This window comes from Chelonoidis abingdonii, chromosome 11 (genome assembly GCF_003597395.2).
Source record: "Chelonoidis abingdonii isolate Lonesome George chromosome 11, CheloAbing_2.0, whole genome shotgun sequence".
Taxonomy (NCBI): Eukaryota; Metazoa; Chordata; order Testudines; family Testudinidae; genus Chelonoidis; species Chelonoidis abingdonii.
The window spans coordinates 3,421,684-3,437,955 of NC_133779.1; the positions used below are offsets into that span (position 1 = coordinate 3,421,684).

Below are 16,272 nucleotides of genomic sequence, written 5' to 3' on the forward strand. Positions count from 1 at the left end.
GTGTCTATGGGGATGGATGGGGAATGAGTGGGTTGAGGCGTGTCCATGGGGATGGGTGGGTGGGTGGAGGCATGTGTAGGGAGGAGGGTGCAGAGGTATCTATGAGGATCCAGCTACAGGATCCCATCAACCCGCCCCCCCATCCATGGAACTGAATTCCAGCCACGGTCCCCTCCCCCGCCATCTCCTCCTGCCCCCCGGGATGCCCCTCACCTGGGCCTGCTGCAGAAGGAAGCAGTCGATGAGGTCGCGGGGGGCGCTGGGGTCCAGGTTGTGCCGGTGGGATGCCACCTGGGCCTGGATGAAGGCTTTGAGGTGCTCCTGTTCCCTGAAGATCCGCTGGTGCTGGCCGGGCAGGAAGTGCATGATACTCGGGAAGGTATTGTACAGCTGGGAGGGGGAGCAGAGAGATGGGATGGAGCTGGTGGGGGGGGGTGACCATTTAATAGCAGGCAGGGAGAAGGGAGGCTAAAGCGCTGGGCAGGAATTCAGCAGCCCTGGGTTCTCATCCCACCACTTCCACTCATCTGCTGGGCATCCCGGTGCTCAGGCACTGCCCCTCGCTGCCTCAGTTTCCCCTCGGAGGCAGCTGAGCAAAGCTGGCTGGGAAACGGATTTCCCGTCTGCTGAGCAGCAGGAAAAATGTCCTGCCCTCAATCGGGACATCTCGCAAATCCTCACAAACCCAAAGTGGGAGGGCAAGAGACATTTCGGCACAGGGCCGTCAAAAGGTACATTTTGGCGCCCGCCTCATCTGCATTCGCTTTTGCCAAAAATTAACAGAGGCTTGGGAGCGAAAAGTCATTTGGACACAAAACCCCGGAACTTTTTCCTTTCAAAAACCATTCGTGCTGGAGGGGGCAAGTTTTTTGGAAGTGGGGAATTCACCAAAACGGGCCCTTTTCCTGCACCGGGGAATTGGTGATTTCCAAGGGGAAACTGGTTTGTCGAAGAATTCCCGACCTGCTGAAGGTACGTCCTGGCCACAGGAATGGGCTCACGGCTGTGCCCAGAGAGAGGGGCCTGCAGCCCAGCGAGCGACTGTTTTGGTGATTTGAGGCTGGGAGTGTCGGGTCCCCCCCAGGTACCTGTGCTGGGAGGGAGCGGAAGTAGCACATGTAGGACATAATGAGACACTGAAGCTCCTGGAATGTCTTGTTTTCACTGCTGAATCGGGTCCCCATCACCATGGAGCAGATGACGTTGGCGGTGGCCCGGGTGAGGTCAGGCACCGGGTCGAACGCGCGCCCTGTAACGTGTGGGGTGGAGGGGGAAGCAGAGAGCAGGGAACAAGCCCCACATGGGGAAACCCAGAGAGTGCCCAGGAATCCTGGCTCCCAGCCCCCCAACCACTAGAGCCAACTCCCTGCCCAGAGCTGGGATAGAACCCAGGAGTCTGGAATGCGAGCTCAGCCAGTTCTACCCACTGGACCCCACTCCCTTCCCGCAGCTGGGGACAGAACCCAGGAGTCCTGGCTCCAAGGCCCTCCTGCTCTAACCACTAGACACCACTCCCCTCCTGCAGCTAAAGTCCTGACAGCTCCTGCTCTAACCAATCTCAGACACTTCCCTTCCAGAGCCAGGACTCGCCGTCGGGTGTCCCAGGCTCACTGTTGGGGGATGCTGCCCAGTGCCTGTGTCGGGCACCCCACTGCTCACCTTGTTTCTTAGCCACAGCTTGGGTGAGGTGCTGCGCCTCCTCCTGCACTCGCTGCTCCAGCAGCCTTTTGCCCATGCCCAAGTTCCGGAGGGTGGTGAGGGTGAACCGACGCAGTTGCCTCCAGCGCTCGCCGTTGGTGTTAACTAATCCTGCCACAGCACCGTGGGGACGTCATCTAGTGTCGTTAACAGAGGCCCTGTCTCCTCTCCCAGAGCTGGGAATAGAACCCAGGAGTCTTGGTTCCCAGTTCCCCCCCCACTCTAACTACTAGACCCCAGTCCCCTCCCAGACCTGGGGTAGAACCCAGGAGTCCTGCTCCACACCCCAGTCTCCTCTACTGTCATCACTAGACCCCACTCCCCTTCCAAAGCTGGGGATAGAACCCAGGAGTCTTGGCTTCCATCCCCCCTCCCAGCTCTAACTATTAGACTCCCAACCACCATATTAGGTTAGCATGGGTTACACAAACAGCCACTCCCTGGGGTTAGTTGGGAAATGTGTCCCCCCTGGCCATGAAAATTTTGGACAGAAAAGCAAAACAAAAAAGGGAAAAAAAGCCACCATTTTCCTGTACACTTATTTGAAGTTTTTCATCATCTCTTGCCCCCCACAAAAAGGCCAAAGAAGGTGGTGATAATCTCCAGTGGCAGACAGTTCCATAGGTTAACAAAGCCACCGAGGCAGTGGAGCTGGTGTGATGCCACCAGGCAGGGGAGCAGGGCTTTGCAGAGAGACCCTCCCTGGCCCGCACTCACCATACCCCTGGTTCAGCTGCCTCTGCAAGGGGATGGGCGCCCGGCCACTGAATTCCTCACTGTGTTCCACCAAGGCGTCGTGCACCACCTCATATCCGCACAGCACCACCGTGGGGCTCGGGCCCAGCCAGACAGTGAAGATGGGGCCGTACTCCTGGCAGAGCTGGGGGTGGGAATCGCAGCAGGAGTGGGAGGGGTAAGACAGCAAAATGGGGTTTGGGAGGGAATTAATCAGGAACCAAGGAGACGCCACTGTTTTTACCTATGGCGGCTTTACCCTCAGTTTCCACTCAGGGCAGAGATGGGGGAAAGAAACATTAAGCCTCTGTGTGCTGCTTGTACCCTTCCTGGCCCCCAGTGTAATTTAGAGCAGCCTCAGGGCTGCTGTAACTCATGATCTGCCTCCTATGGGCCCTTGGGGGGCAGAGAACAGCCACAGCTCAGTGTGCTCTGGCCACACCGACAATCTGCCGCCTATAGGCCCTGGGGGGGCAGATAATAGTCACAGCTCAGTGCGCTCTGGCCACACCCACCAATCGGCCCCCTGGGTGGCAGAGAATAGCTGCACAGTGCTTCAGCCACACACCCCGATTCACCCCCCTACGGGCCCTGGGGCTGCCAATTTTGGTTGGCTGTATTCCTGGAGGTCTCATCACGTGGCCTAATTAAGTTTTAATTCCTGCAGATGCCAGGACAATCCTGGAGCGTTGGCAATTTTAGGCTGGCTAGATCGAGGGGGTGCCGGGGGCCGGGGAGCTAGATCGAGGTGTGGGGGGTGGGGATGGACAGAGGGGTGTGCAGGGCAATGGGTAGCTCCATTGCACCTGCAGAGAGAAAGCAGGACGCCTGCCAGACAGATGGACCCCCAGTGGGAGCCGCCTTTGGCCCTGGCGCCTGGGCCCAGCCCCCTTCCTTACCCGGCGGTAGGACTGATAGAGCGGGAGGACGTTCTGGGTCAGGTTCCCCAGCACGGGCAGGGGGGCTGGCCCCGGGGGGAGGCGCCCAGGGCCCTGGCCCGCCGAGGCTCGGAAGAGGAGGAGGAAGAGGAGGAGAAGAAGGCAGCCCGTGATCAACACAGCACCAGGCTCCATCCTCCTCGGCTGAGGTCAGCGCTGCCCACACGTCCTGGCTGCCTCGGGAGGTGTCCGGCAGTGCCCCGCAGCTAACGACCCCCAGACCTTATAGCCGGCCACAGGCTGCCCCCCCTCCCCCGGTCACTGATTAACTCGCTGGGTGGGCCGCTGGCACGGCAGTTGTACATTGACCCTGGCAGCCAGGGCTGGCCCTCCACAGCCATCAATGGACTGTAGCCCCACCCCCTGGCAGCCTCCCCCCACCCATTCCTGCAGCAACTCCCCCAAATGAACCTAACTCCCTCTGGCTCCCGCACCCCCCCCCCCGCCATGGCAGGGTCGGTCCCTGCACTCTCGGCCCCACAACAAGGGGCCAGGATCAATGCACATAGGGGTTTATCCGAGCGGTCATGCACCAGGGGCCCCACTCTGCCCGGGAGCTGCTCCAGTGTCCCGCTGCCTGTGGAGGGGAGGGTAGATTTGGCACGGTCCCTCGCTGACCTTTGGGCTCTTGGCTTTCTTCACCCCCTGGGGGCACCCTGGGATGAACAGCTCCATAGCAGCATGGCAGGGCTGCCCTCCCCGTCCCCAGCACGCTGCCATTGCCCTAAAGAGGAGAAATCTCTCCCCAGGTGGGTCGGTGCAGACTGTCATCCCAGCCTCAGTGGTGCGGCCTAGTGGCTGGAGCGTTAGAGTGGGTCTGAGGAGACCCAGCTTCTCCAGCTCTGGCACTGGCAGTGTCTGCTGGGGCCAGCCAACTCCCCCCCTTCGTGCCTCAGTTTCCCCATCTGCGCAGTAGGGACAATGCAGCTGCGCTCCTCAGCAAAGTGTGTTGCGAGCACTGGGGGAGAACATCCGGGGATTGTTACTAACCGGGGATCGAGGGATGAGGCTCGCAGAGGGCTTTGGACTTGCCAGGTGCCTTGAGGGGACTTGGCCAGTGGAGGGGGAGCCAGGACACCCTGCAAAACCACAGCTCTGCCATGTGAGCCCAAGCAGCCGCCAAGGCCCTGGGGCAGGATTTGGAACTGGATCCTGGTTCTGCCCAGGAACCTGGCCGGGGGCCTGACTGAGGCCTGGAGCGTTTGTGCACCGGGCACCCTAACAGGTGCCAGCTGGTCTCCAAGCGGGTTGCCCCCCAGCGGCTGGCCATGGGCCTAGTGATCTGCAGCACCGGCAGGAGAACAAGCAGCCCCCCATCAGTGCTACCCCCGCCCCCTTCCCTGTGCTGGTGCTGGTGCTGGAGGGGTCGGGGGGGTTGCAGCTTCCCCTTCTGATCCCCTCCGGTTAGTGTATTGGGCTGGGGGAAGTGGGGCCTGGGCACACCTTGCCTGCCGGCCCCAGGGTCCCTCCCCCTTTCCCTCTGGCTTTGGGGGTGCGGGTGGGATTGACCCCTCCCCACATCTCCAATGGCGACGACTGCAATTAGCGTCAGAGCTGCTGCTGGGGGGCTGCTGGAGGGGTGATAAGCCGAGTGTTGGAGGAATGTGTGGAGGGGAAAGGAGGCGGCTGCATCTCAGCACCAGATGAGTGATCCCTGTACAACCAGCCCTTGCGCCCCACCCCAGAGGCAGCAGCATCTTAGCACCAGGCGAGGGATCCCTGTATAACCAGCCCCTGCGCCCCACCCCAGAGGTGGCTGCATCTCAGCACCAAGCGTGTGATCCCTGTATAAACAGCCCTCGTTCCCCACCCCAGAGGCAGCTGCATCTCAGCACCAGGCAAGAGATCCCTGTATAACCAGCCCCTGTGCCCCATCCCAGAGGCAGCTGTATCTTAGCACCAGGCGAGGGATCCCTGTATAACCAGCCCCTGGGCCCCACCCTGGAGGCAGCTGCATCTCAGCAGTTCCTCTACACAGCGGCGGCCGGGGGCCCTGACCTCCTTTGAGCAGCGAGCGATTATTTCTTCCCCATGCCTAGGCGAACATGCAAGCTGCCCCCTCCCCGCCCCCGAAGACTCACGGCTTGCTTCCCACGCCCCCCCAGCCCCATCCTCCTGGGCCCGCTCCCAAGCGAAGCTGTCTGAGTTTCCAACACAACAAATACAGCTGTGGGTCCTCCTCCCATTCACCTGTCCCCCCACCCTCTGCAGAGATGGGGTACATGGGCGGGGGGGGCAGGGGACACCCTGACATCAGCACCCCTCCTCCCCCCGCCCACGTACAGCAAACGGGAAGCTCCCAGGAGCAGCTGGCCAGGGGCGGCTTCCAGGCAGGGGGCAGAGGGCTGCAGGGAGAGGGGCACCCCTGCTCCGGAGGTGCCCCTATGTAAGGCCGGCCCTGGTTGCGGACAAGGGCAGGGCTGGGGTGGGGGGCTTGGAGCTGAGTCTCTGCAACCAGCGTGCTCTGCCGTGAGTTCCCATTGCTCTCGCCGCTGGTTGGCAGGGGCAGCAAAGGCAAAGCCGATACCAGAGGCCTGAGCTGTGGGCTTCGTCCGGGCTGCTGGGCTGGCCCGTTTCACCCTGAGCAAACGCCAGAGAGCCTAGGACCCGGCGCTATGGCCCATGTGTGTCGTTAACAATGTGTTGGCTGGGGCCTGCCAGAGGGGGCGGGGGGATGTTAGCGAGAGGAGGAGGGCTGGGGATTTACGGGATCTGAGACAGGCCAGTGTAAACTGGAGCAAGTCTGTGGGCTTTAAAGGGGGAAGGCCGGGTTCTGATCTCAGCCCCCTCCAGGGGTCAATACAGAGTCACCCCCTGACTGCAATGGGGCCAAGCCAGGTTCTGATCTCAGCCCCCCCAGGGGTCAATCCAGAGTCACCCCCTGACTGCAATGGGGGCAGGCTGGGTTCTGATCTCAGCCCCCCGGAGTCAATCCGGAGTCATCCCCTGACAGCAATGGGGCCAGGCTGGGTTCTGATCTCAGCCCCCCCACCCCACCCCAGGGTCAACCTGGAGTCGCCCCCTGACTGCAATGGGGCTGGGCCAGGTTCAGGGGAGAAAGGCCCAGACTCTCAAGGATAACTGGGCTCCTCATGTCTGTTGAAATCAAGGGGAGTCCTGGGTTCTATCCCCAGCTCTGGGAGGGGAGTGGGGTCTAGTGGTTACAGCAGGGGGGGTACTGGGAGCCAGGACACCTGGGTTCTCTTCGCTGCTTGTTCAGGGCCCTTGCGTGACTCAGGTCACCTGCCCTGCGGCTCCCGCTCTCAGCTATTTGAGGCCAAACTGACGGGTGGCGAATTTCCCTCCTTGCCTTTGCTATGGGGAAAGCCAGGAGACTTCCCGAGGACCGGCGTCTCCCCTGCCGCAGGACACACATGGCTTTTGGCTGGAAGAACTGGCCCAGTGACAGCTTAATTATATGTCACAGCGCACAGGCAGGGGGAAATTAGTGCTTCAGGAGAAGGAAAATCCTCTGTGATGCTGGGCTTGTCCTTGGGATTTCACCTCCCCCCTGGCAGGGCTCCCCACTGACTGATTTGTTAGGATTATAATAATGAGTTTATATTTCACCGCTGCCTCGCAGCCAGAAAGGGTCCCAAGGCGCATGAGACGCTGCATGTAAAAGTAGCTAATGGATGAGATGCAGCTGCCTCTGGGGTGGGGGCATGGTAGCTGTTTATACAGAGATCTCGCACCTATTGCTGAGATGCAGCTACCTCTGGGGTGGGGGCATGGTAGCTGTTTATACAGGGGTTCCGCACCCATTGCTGAGATGCAGCTATATCTGGAGTGGGGATGTGGCAGCTGTTCATACAGGAGTCTTGCACCCGTTGCTGAGATGCAGCTACCTCTGGGGTGCAGGCGCGGCAGCTGTTTATACAGGGGTCTCGCATCCATTGCTGAGATGCAGCTACCTCTGGGGGAAGGAGCATGGTAGCTGTTCATACAGGGGTCTCACACCCATTGCTGAGATGCAGCTACCTCTGGGGTGTGGCGTGGCAGCTCTTTATACAGGGGTCTCGCACCCATTGCTGAGATGCAGCTACCTCTGGGGTAGGGTGTGGCAGCTGTTTATAATGGGATCACTTGCCCAGGGCTGAGATGCAGCCACCTCAGGGGCATGGTGTGGCAGCTGTTTATATAGGGATCCCTTGCCCAGGGCTGTGACGTACTGACCTCCAGCCCCCCCCACTGTAACCACTAGCCACTACTCCCTTCCCAGTGCTGGGGGTAGAACCCAGGCGTCAGTTGGGGTCTGTGAAGCTCCCAGCCCTGGCCTCCCCCCACAGCTCTGCCTGTGCCCCTGATTCCTGACCTGCAGCCCCTGCTAGCCCAGGCCTGGGCTGCCCCCATAACCCACAGCTCTGCTGGTGCCCCGCAAGCCCAACCTGGGGCCCCACCTTCCTGTTTGCTCGGTTGTGGTGAACATTCGTCTCCCTTGTAAACACCTGGGGGTGCCCCCTAACCGCGAAGAAGGTGGGGGTCCCGTGGTTAGGGCTGGGAACCCAGACTGCTGGGTTCAACTCCTGACTTTCCCATAGACTCCTTTTTGCACTTCCGCCTCTCCAAGCCTCAGTTTCCCCTCCCTCCCCTCTTCCCGCGGGCCCTGCCCAGGGCGCTGGGGTTGCTCCCTTATGCCCAACAGGCAGGGAACTCTAGGGGGGAGGAAAGCTCCAAGGATTCGAACAAGGAAGGGATCAGAAGGGGGAAAAAGGGCCAGTGAAATGCCAGGTTAACTGAGGAGGGCAAGGAAAGGGTTAATCCCAGCCCCAGGCAGTGAGGGGCTCTCGGGCCCAGGACCAGGGCTGGGCTTTATAGTTACTGACACCCTGGTGCAGCCAGGGGGTGAGGACTTGCTGAGAAGCTGCGATTATTGAGGTCAGGTAGGAAAGGGGGTGGGGGGGGAGCCTGTGGGGGGAGCCATAACCTGCCTTGGAAAGTAGGCCATGGAAATGCCAGCTCGGCACTTCGGGGGGGCGGGACGGTGGCCTCAGGGGCCCCAGGGAATGAGCTACAGGAGCAGGATGGTGCGGGGGGTGGGAGCAGAGTCTGGCAACAGGCAGAGGCAGAGGAGATTCTAGGGATGAAGGAGGAAGGATCCGTGGCTTCAGCTGGCATCATTGGGCCTGTGCATGACAGCTGTACTGAGACCCGGGCCCCCACTGTGCCAGGCTCTGCACAGACCCCAACAGAGATCAGGCCCTGTTGTGCCGGGTGCCGCACAGACCCCAGATGAGATCAGGCCCAGGGCATTGGCAGTATCCAGGAGTCCCGCCTGTAACCACTGGACCCCCTCCCCTCCGAAAGCTGGGATAGAACCCAGGAGTCCTGGCTCCCTCCCCCCTACACTCTAACCACTACACCCCACTTTCACACTTTCACACATGCCTGACTCTCTGCTCTAACCACTAGTCCCCACTCCCCTCCCAGACTGAGATCGGGGGCCCCCACTGCTCCCGGCGCTGCACACGCACAAAGAGCAGGACGCTGCCCCTTCCCCAGATGGGTCATGCTCTAACCACGCAGCCGGGTTAACGTGTCCTCTGAGGAACCCACAAAATTGTGTCCCAAGTGACCTCGGCCCAGCTTGCTTAGCACAGGTGCTGGCAGCTCTGATCATCTCACAGCAGCAGGTTCCTGACCATCCCAGGCAGAGGCTGCCACAGCTGGACAGGCCCCTGCTGCCCTGTCACGGTCCTCCCCAGCTCTTAGGGACAGGACCCGAGGGCTGATCTGACAGCATGGAGCCAGAGACAGAGAGTGAATGGGGCAGCTGGGGGACGGATTGACAGGTAGAGCAATGGACAAGGCCTGGGGGAAAAGAAAGAAAGAAAGAAAAGTCTGTTCAAAAAGAAAGAAGAAGAAAGAAAAGGAAAAGAGAAAGAAAAGAAAAAAGGAAGGAAAATCCAATCAGAAAGAAAGAAAGAAAGACTCCATCTGCCACCATCTGTCCCCTCCACACCTGCCTTTCCCACCCTCTGGCTTCCACCTCCACCCCATGGCGTGTGTGCATAGGGGTGTGCTCACCTGCACATGTGAGAGAGCCGTGTGTCATGTAGGCGGCGTGGGCAGTGGGGGGCGTGCGAGGCTGGGGGTACTGGTGAGCAGGGGGCTTTGCAAGTGTGTGCGTTCACATGCCAGGACTGTGTGCGTGGCTGTGTTCTCACGTGTATTCTGGGTGGGACACCCCCCAGCTGGGGGATAGGGCTGGGAATTGGGAGCTGTGACTGGCTGTAGAGCCGGAGGGCAGGGCTGGGGAATTAGCACGTTAGGCATCTCTGCACGGGACTCCTGCACAGGAACATTCGGGATAAGGGAGGCACTGGGCTCCCAAGAGACCCTCCCCAGCACTGCGTGGCTGGCAGGGGGGGTCATGTGTCCATGGGTGAGAGAAAGAGGCAGCGTAGCCTAGTGGACCAACCACCGGACTGGGATCTAGGAGTACTTTTGCAAGTCACTGCTTCGCCCTGTGCCTCAGTTTCCCCTCCTGCCTCTTTGGAGCGGAAACTGTGTGTCTTCAACGGAGCCACAGGCTTGGTTGCTAGTGTGACGCCCAAGAACAATCCCAGTTGGACGACTGAGGACGCGGCCAGGAAAGGGCCTTGGCCATCTAGCCGCATCCAGCCCTTTCATGAGTCTTCCCAGCCAGGGAGTGCTCAAATGCAGCCTCTTCTGCGGTGGAGCGGTGATAGGAGAGGGAGTGAAGGAGTATCCGTGGGCTTTCGGCTGCTGGAGCGTAACAAGGATTTGATGGTAACACCCTGCTCCAGGGACGAGGCCCATGCACCATTTGATGGCCAGAGATAGCGAGCACCCCAGTTTTGGGTTTCACGGGGCTTGTGGGAACTTGAGATGCCCGGCACTCCTGTGCAGCATGATGGGGCATTGGGGTCAGTCCTGATTGCCAGGGGAGAGCGCCCCCTACTGAGCCTCTGCCCCACTTCCTGCAGCACAGGGCCCCCTAGTGCCGCAAAGCCATGAGGGCAGGTTCAGTGGGCATCGCGCTACCATTTCAACCCAGCTCTGGCGCAAGGAGAACTCGTGGCCCTGGGGAGTCGCATGCAGCTGCGACTCAGGCACTGACATCTCTGGTGGCCCCGGAGCCTCTGACAAGGATAAATGTCTGCAACAAGAAAATAATGACTAAGCAGGATGTAGAGTTTAATTAAGCTGCAATCCCGGCAGCTGCGTGGACAAAGAACTGACTGGGGCTTGAGTTGCTGGCTCTGGAGGGAACCGGAGAGAAACATGAAACCTGTTAATTCTCAGTATAAACAGTCTGAATCAAGAGGCATTGTTCATCCCCCTCCAGTCGCTCTGGGGGCTTGGCCACTGGAGCGATTCCTGAATAACTGGCCCCCTTTATGTTCGCTCCCGACCTAGAATCTGAATCCGTTTCCCAGTGTAGACAAACCCTGTCTGCTTCAAATCACAATGACTAGGAACAAGGGCCCCTTGTCCCTGGAACATGAGCATCTCCCCGTGGCATTAATCAGGAACAGTTAATCGGCTTTAAATTCCCACTCGACCTTAATCCGGATTAATTTTCCTGTGTAGACAAACCCTAAATCTCTCTCCATTTTCCTCCAGCCACGCTCATTCGCTATTAATTCTTCCTTCCCTATTTGAGCAGCACTATCTGCCTTTATCTGTTGGGCCAGTCCCTATTTGCCATTAATTATCTATTATTCTCCTGGCAGAATTGTTTCTGGCCTTCGGATGTTACCCAGCAAATAGCCACCCTGGACCCTGCTTGAGAAATCTCTTCTTGCTCCTTCCTTCGCCATCCAAAGGGTGCCCTGGCTCAGGAATCCCTTCGCTCACCCTGGGATCGACTGCGGCCTTCCACGGGCCGCCCAGCTGCTCCAACTGGCCTTATCTCAGCCCTGGTGAATGCTCCCTGACCCCCTGACAGCTGCGGCGTGGGGCAGTGGGTCTAGTGTCAGGATGCCTGGGTTCTATTTGTGGCTCAAGGAGAAGGGGCTAGAGGAGGGTGGGGTCTAGTGGTTAGAGTTGGGGGAGTGGGAGCCAGGACTCCTGGGTTCTAGTCCTAGTTCTCCAAGGGAAGTTTGGTCTAGTGATTAGAGTGGAGGGCTGGGTGTCAGGATGCCTGGGTTCTAGCCCTGGTTCTAGGAGAGGGGGTCTAGTGGTTAGGCATGGGGGACTCAGACCCAAGACTTCTGGGTGAAATCCCTGGCTCTGATTTTGCGGTGATCCCTTGTCCCCTCTGGCTGTCTCAGTTTCACTTTCTGCAAAACCCAGCCAATGCTAGTGACCCACTCGAGGCTTACAAGGCTCCAGTCAGCACCGGCTGTAGGATTAGATAGGCCAGAGAGACCCAGCTTCCCTCAGCCAGTGGCTAGCAGGGTTGCCATGGGGCTGGCCCAGGGACCTTCAGCTGTGCCGGGCAGGTGCAGGGGCACTGAGGGCCCAGACCCCTGCACCAGGGAATGGGCAGGTGGGGGAAGCCGCTGTCTGCGTGACACAGACATGCTGCCATCTTCTCTCCCCATCCCAGATCAGACGGGCAGGCCCATCTAGCCCAGCATCCCGCTCCGTCCCTGCCAGCTGGGGGCTGACCCACGGGCCCATCTGCCCCAGCATTCTGCTTGCGGGAGCTCAGCGGGGAGTGGGGGGAAAGGGTGCAGAGAACCCGGAGCAGGGTGAGGGGGAGCAGAGAGAGGGAACTGCAGCTGGGTGATGAGAGTGAGACACCCCTGCAGCTCAGCAGGCACCCCTCAATCCGGACCCCCATTGCAACCCTCAGCTCTCCACCACCCCCATCTCTGGTGGTGCCCCTCAATCCCAGCCCGCAGCCCACTGCTAGCCCAGTCCTGGGCTCCCCCCATCTCCGGAGATATCCTTCAATCGCTGCATCTTCAGCCCCCACTCTGCATGCGGCCAGTCCCCCTCCGCCCCCCTGGCTGCGTGTGGGGGGAGGTTGGAAAGGCATGTTAAAGCCCTGCTTAGACGGCTGGAGGCCCCCCAGTGCCTGCCCCTGTCTCTGCTGATCACATAAGGAGAGCGTGAGCCGAGCTGCAGCGCTGACCTTTAGAGACGCAGCCAGCATGCAGAGCCAGGAAGACACCAACAGCCTCCCCCGCCCCAGCCCAATTCTGCCCCCCTCCATTAGGGCCTGGGGCTTACACCTGCCTGGATGGTTGATGTCTCCTCTCAGCAAGCCAGGCTGGGAGTGCGGACACCTGGGTTCCATCCCCAGCTCTAGGAGGGAGCGGGGTCTACTGGTTAGAATGTGTGTGTTGGGGGGCGGTAGGTGTCCTGTCCTGCAGCCCACTGCCCCCCGGCTGAGCCCCTGCCCTGCTCCCCAGCACCCTCTGCTGAGCCCCTGCTCCGCTCCCCGCAGCCCAGCACCCCCTGCCGAGCCCCCGCCCTGCTCCCCGCAGCCCAGCACCCCCTGCTGAGCCCCTGCTCCGCTCCCCGCAGCCCAGCACCCCCTGCTGAGCCCCCGCTCCGCTCCCCGCAGCCCAGCACCCCCTGCTGAGCCCCTGCTCCGCTCCCCGCAGCCCAGCACCCCCTGCCGAGCCCCCGCCCTGCTCCCCGCAGCCCAGCGCCCCCTGCTGAGCCCCCGCTCCGCTCCCCGCAGCCCAGCACCCCCTGCCGAGCCCCCGCCCTGCTCCCCGCAGCCCAGCACCCCCTGCCGAGCCCCCGCCCTGCTCCCCGCAGCCCTGCACCCCCTGCTGAGCCCCCGCCCTGCTTCCTGCAGCCCAGCGCCCCCTGCTAAGCCCCCACCCTGCTCCCTGCTCCCTGCAGCCCAGCGCCCCCATGCTGTGCTGAGACAAGTTCAGATCCTTCTTGCCAGAGCTTTGAGCAGTTCCCAGCTTACAGGCATGGATGAGAATTGGGGGCTTAGCTGCTCCCCCCATCCAGCTCCCTGGTGTCCTGTCCCCCTCGGGGGTGAGGTGTGCCCCCTGTGAGGGGAGGCGGTCTTGCCTGCCTCAGCCCCCTGCCATTTGTGGGTTGCTGTGGGGTGAGGGGCTGATCCAGGGGTGGTGTTTCCCTGCAGGATGTTTCACTGGGACTCTGCCCTGGCCCAGCTGGGAGTTAGGGGAAGGCGGGGGATGGGGGGAGCGGCAAAATCTTGCCTCAGCTCTATGGCCCCCTGGCATGGCTCTGTGCCAACGCTGGGAGCAGGGGCTGCTGCTCTAGCTTTGGGCAAACTAGGCCTCTGCCTGAGGCAACAGGGGAGGCCCAGCCAGACTGGAGGAGTGGTACTGCCACCTGGCGCTTGGGCCCCTCCGAATAATCAGCAGACTGGCCATGCCCCTCTGCAAAGCCCAACACATTCGTCTTATGAATGAGAACTTCTGTTCTAGGGGGTAGGAGTTGTTTTGCTGGGTGCTGGTCAGGTGGTACAGCAGGAGGCTGGTTGCCAGGCACTGGTCACAGGGATACAGCAGCAAGGAGGCTGGTTGCTGGCACTGGTTGCCAGGTACTGGTCATGGTGATACCGCAGGGGATTGGTTGCCAGGCACTGGTTGTCCAGCACTGGTCACGGGCATACAGCAGCAGGGAGCTGGTTGCTCTTGCCAGGTACTGGTCACTGGGATATTGCCGGGCACTGGTTGCCCAGCACTGTTTGCCCGGCACTGGTCACAGAGATACAGCAGCAGGGGGCTGGTTGCCAGGCACTGGTCAGTGGGACATAGCCAAGTGCTGGTTGCTGGGCACTGGTTGCCAGGCTCTGGTCACAGGGATACAGCAGGGGGCTGGTTGCTTGGCACTGGTTGCCAGGCACTGGTCACTGAGTACAGCAGCAGGGGGTAGTTGCTTGGCATGTTGCGGCACTGGCACTGTGATTACAGCAGGGGCTGGTTGCCAAGACCACTGGTCAGCTGGGTATACTAGCCAGCGTCCGACATGGAGTTGCCAGGTAAACTTGTCATTTGGATATGCACGCAGCGGTCGTGGTTGCCGAGGCACTGTCAAGTATTTGCTATAAGTTACAGCAGGAGCTGGGTTGGCTGCTAGCTGGTTACTCGCGCCACTGGTCACAGAGATACATGACCGGAGGAATGGTTTGGTTGCTACTTGGTTGTCAGGCACTGGTCACCTGGGATACGAGCCGGGGGCTGATTGCTGGCAGCTGGTTGCGCGCACTTGTCACAGGTGATAAGCAGAGGGCCTGTTGCTTGGGCACCTGGTTTGCCTAGGCAGTGGTCACAGGCATACTAGGCAGCGCGGGCTGGTTGCGTATGCACTGGTGCCACTGTGGGAATACAGCAGGGGGTCTGGACTTGCTTGACTAGTTGCGCATGGCACTGTCACAGGGATACCAGGCAAGGGTGCTAGGTGGCAGGCACTGGTCATGGAATATAGCAGCGCACGGAGTTGCCCAGGCACTGGTATTGTGATACAGCAGGGTATTGTTGCTCGGCACTGGTCACTGGTCATGCAGCGGGTCGGTGCTGGCACCTGGTCACCATGGAGGGATACAGAAGGAGGGTGGTTGCCTAAACTGGGTCAACTGGGCATACGAGCAGGGTGCTGGTTGGCGGCACTGGTCTAGTGGCATAAGCTAGGCCTCCAAAAGATGGTGCAGGCAGCACTTGGGGTCACAGGGATACACAGGCAGGGTGGCTGGTTGCAGCAGCTGGTCAGATGGATATAGCCAGGCACATGGTGCCAGAGCACCGGTCACAGGATATACAGCAGCGGCTGGTGCTGGGCACTGGCTTGCACGCACTGGTCACAGGGTATCACGCAGAGGGCTGGTTAGCCAGGCACTCGTCACTTAGGGATACAGCAGGGGGCTCGTTTTAGAACCGGCACTGTCACAGGGATACAGCAGCGGGCTGGTTGCCGGCAGGTACAGGGTATAGCAGAGGAGGCTGGTTGCCAAGACCACTAGGTCAGGCAGGGATACAAGCAGGGAGGCTGGTTGCCGGGCACTGGCCACTGGGCTGCAAGCAGGCGTGCAGTGGGGGGGCTCGGTTGCTGGGCGCTGGCAAGAGCGGGAGGTGGGGGAGCTGGCGTGACGGAGTGGACGTTGTGCCTTTAAGAAAGGGGCTGTGTGGCCCTGCCCACTGTTTTGGCATATTCATAAGACCCGTGGCTAGCCGTCCCGGACTGGAAGCGAGCGCTCGTGCTGTGTGCTGCAGGGAACCGGCCGCGCCTGCTGCACCCACGGTCCGGCAGCCGCATCCCCCGGCCTCGCCGCGCCCCAGCACCCGCGGCAACCGGCCCCCGCGCTTCGGCAGCCGTGCCTACCGCTGCATCCCGGCCCCAGACCCGCACCGACCTCCCTGCATGCCGAGCCCCAGCACCGGCAGCCTGGCCCCGCTGCATCCCGGCCCCAGCGCCTGAGGCCCCTGCCCCCGACACCCGGCAACGGCCCCCCCTGCATCCCGAGCCCCAGCACCCCGGCAACCGGCCCCCCTGCATCCCGGCCCCAGCGCCTAGACGGCACCCTGAGCCCCCAGCTCCGCGCCCCCGCTGCATCCCGGCCCGTGGTACCGGCTGGGAGGCCCTGCCGACGTGATTCCCGAGCTGGGGGCGGGGGTGGGGTGTTGCATTCGCCATCTGACTTTTAACCCAGGAGTGGGGGAGGGTCTTGACCCCTCCCGTCCCAGGAGATTTTGGCCTGTCCTTGAGCGTGCCCCTCCCCGGGGCAGAGCTGGACGTGGGGTTGTCCAGACCGCGTTCCCGAGCTCCCCCCAGGACTGGCGGCTGGCGTGTTGCTCCTGCGCAGCGACCTTCCTCGCTCCTGAACGGACCCCCCCACTTCCCAGTGCCAAGACGCTGCTTGAGGGTCAGATCAGAAGGGGAGCCGACGCCCCCCCCTTCCTGTATCAGCACCGACTAAAACCTGGTGTGGTCCAGTCCCCTGCTCTGGGGGACGCGCATCTTCCTCCCGCCCCCCATTGCTGGTCCCACCCCCCCC

The 16,272-nt window shown here is 61.1% G+C and overlaps 1 protein-coding gene across 1 annotated transcript in view; it reads right to left on the reverse strand.

Annotated features, from left to right (window-relative positions):
• The window catches only part of LOC116822417 (cytochrome P450 2C23-like), an 8,296-nt gene extending 4,602 nt beyond the window's left edge, over positions 1-3,694 (reverse strand). Inside the window, exons 1-5 of the mRNA XM_032776307.2 lie at positions 3,333-3,694; positions 2,416-2,578; positions 1,660-1,809; positions 1,089-1,249; positions 214-390 (exon numbers count right to left, since the gene is read on the reverse strand). Of these exons, the coding sequence (XP_032632198.1) occupies positions 214-390; positions 1,089-1,249; positions 1,660-1,809; positions 2,416-2,578; positions 3,333-3,506 (825 nt within the window). The 5' untranslated portion in view covers positions 3,507-3,694. The remainder of the gene's footprint in view (positions 1-213; positions 391-1,088; positions 1,250-1,659; positions 1,810-2,415; positions 2,579-3,332) is intronic.
• Positions 3,695-16,272: the final 12,578 nt, after the last annotated feature.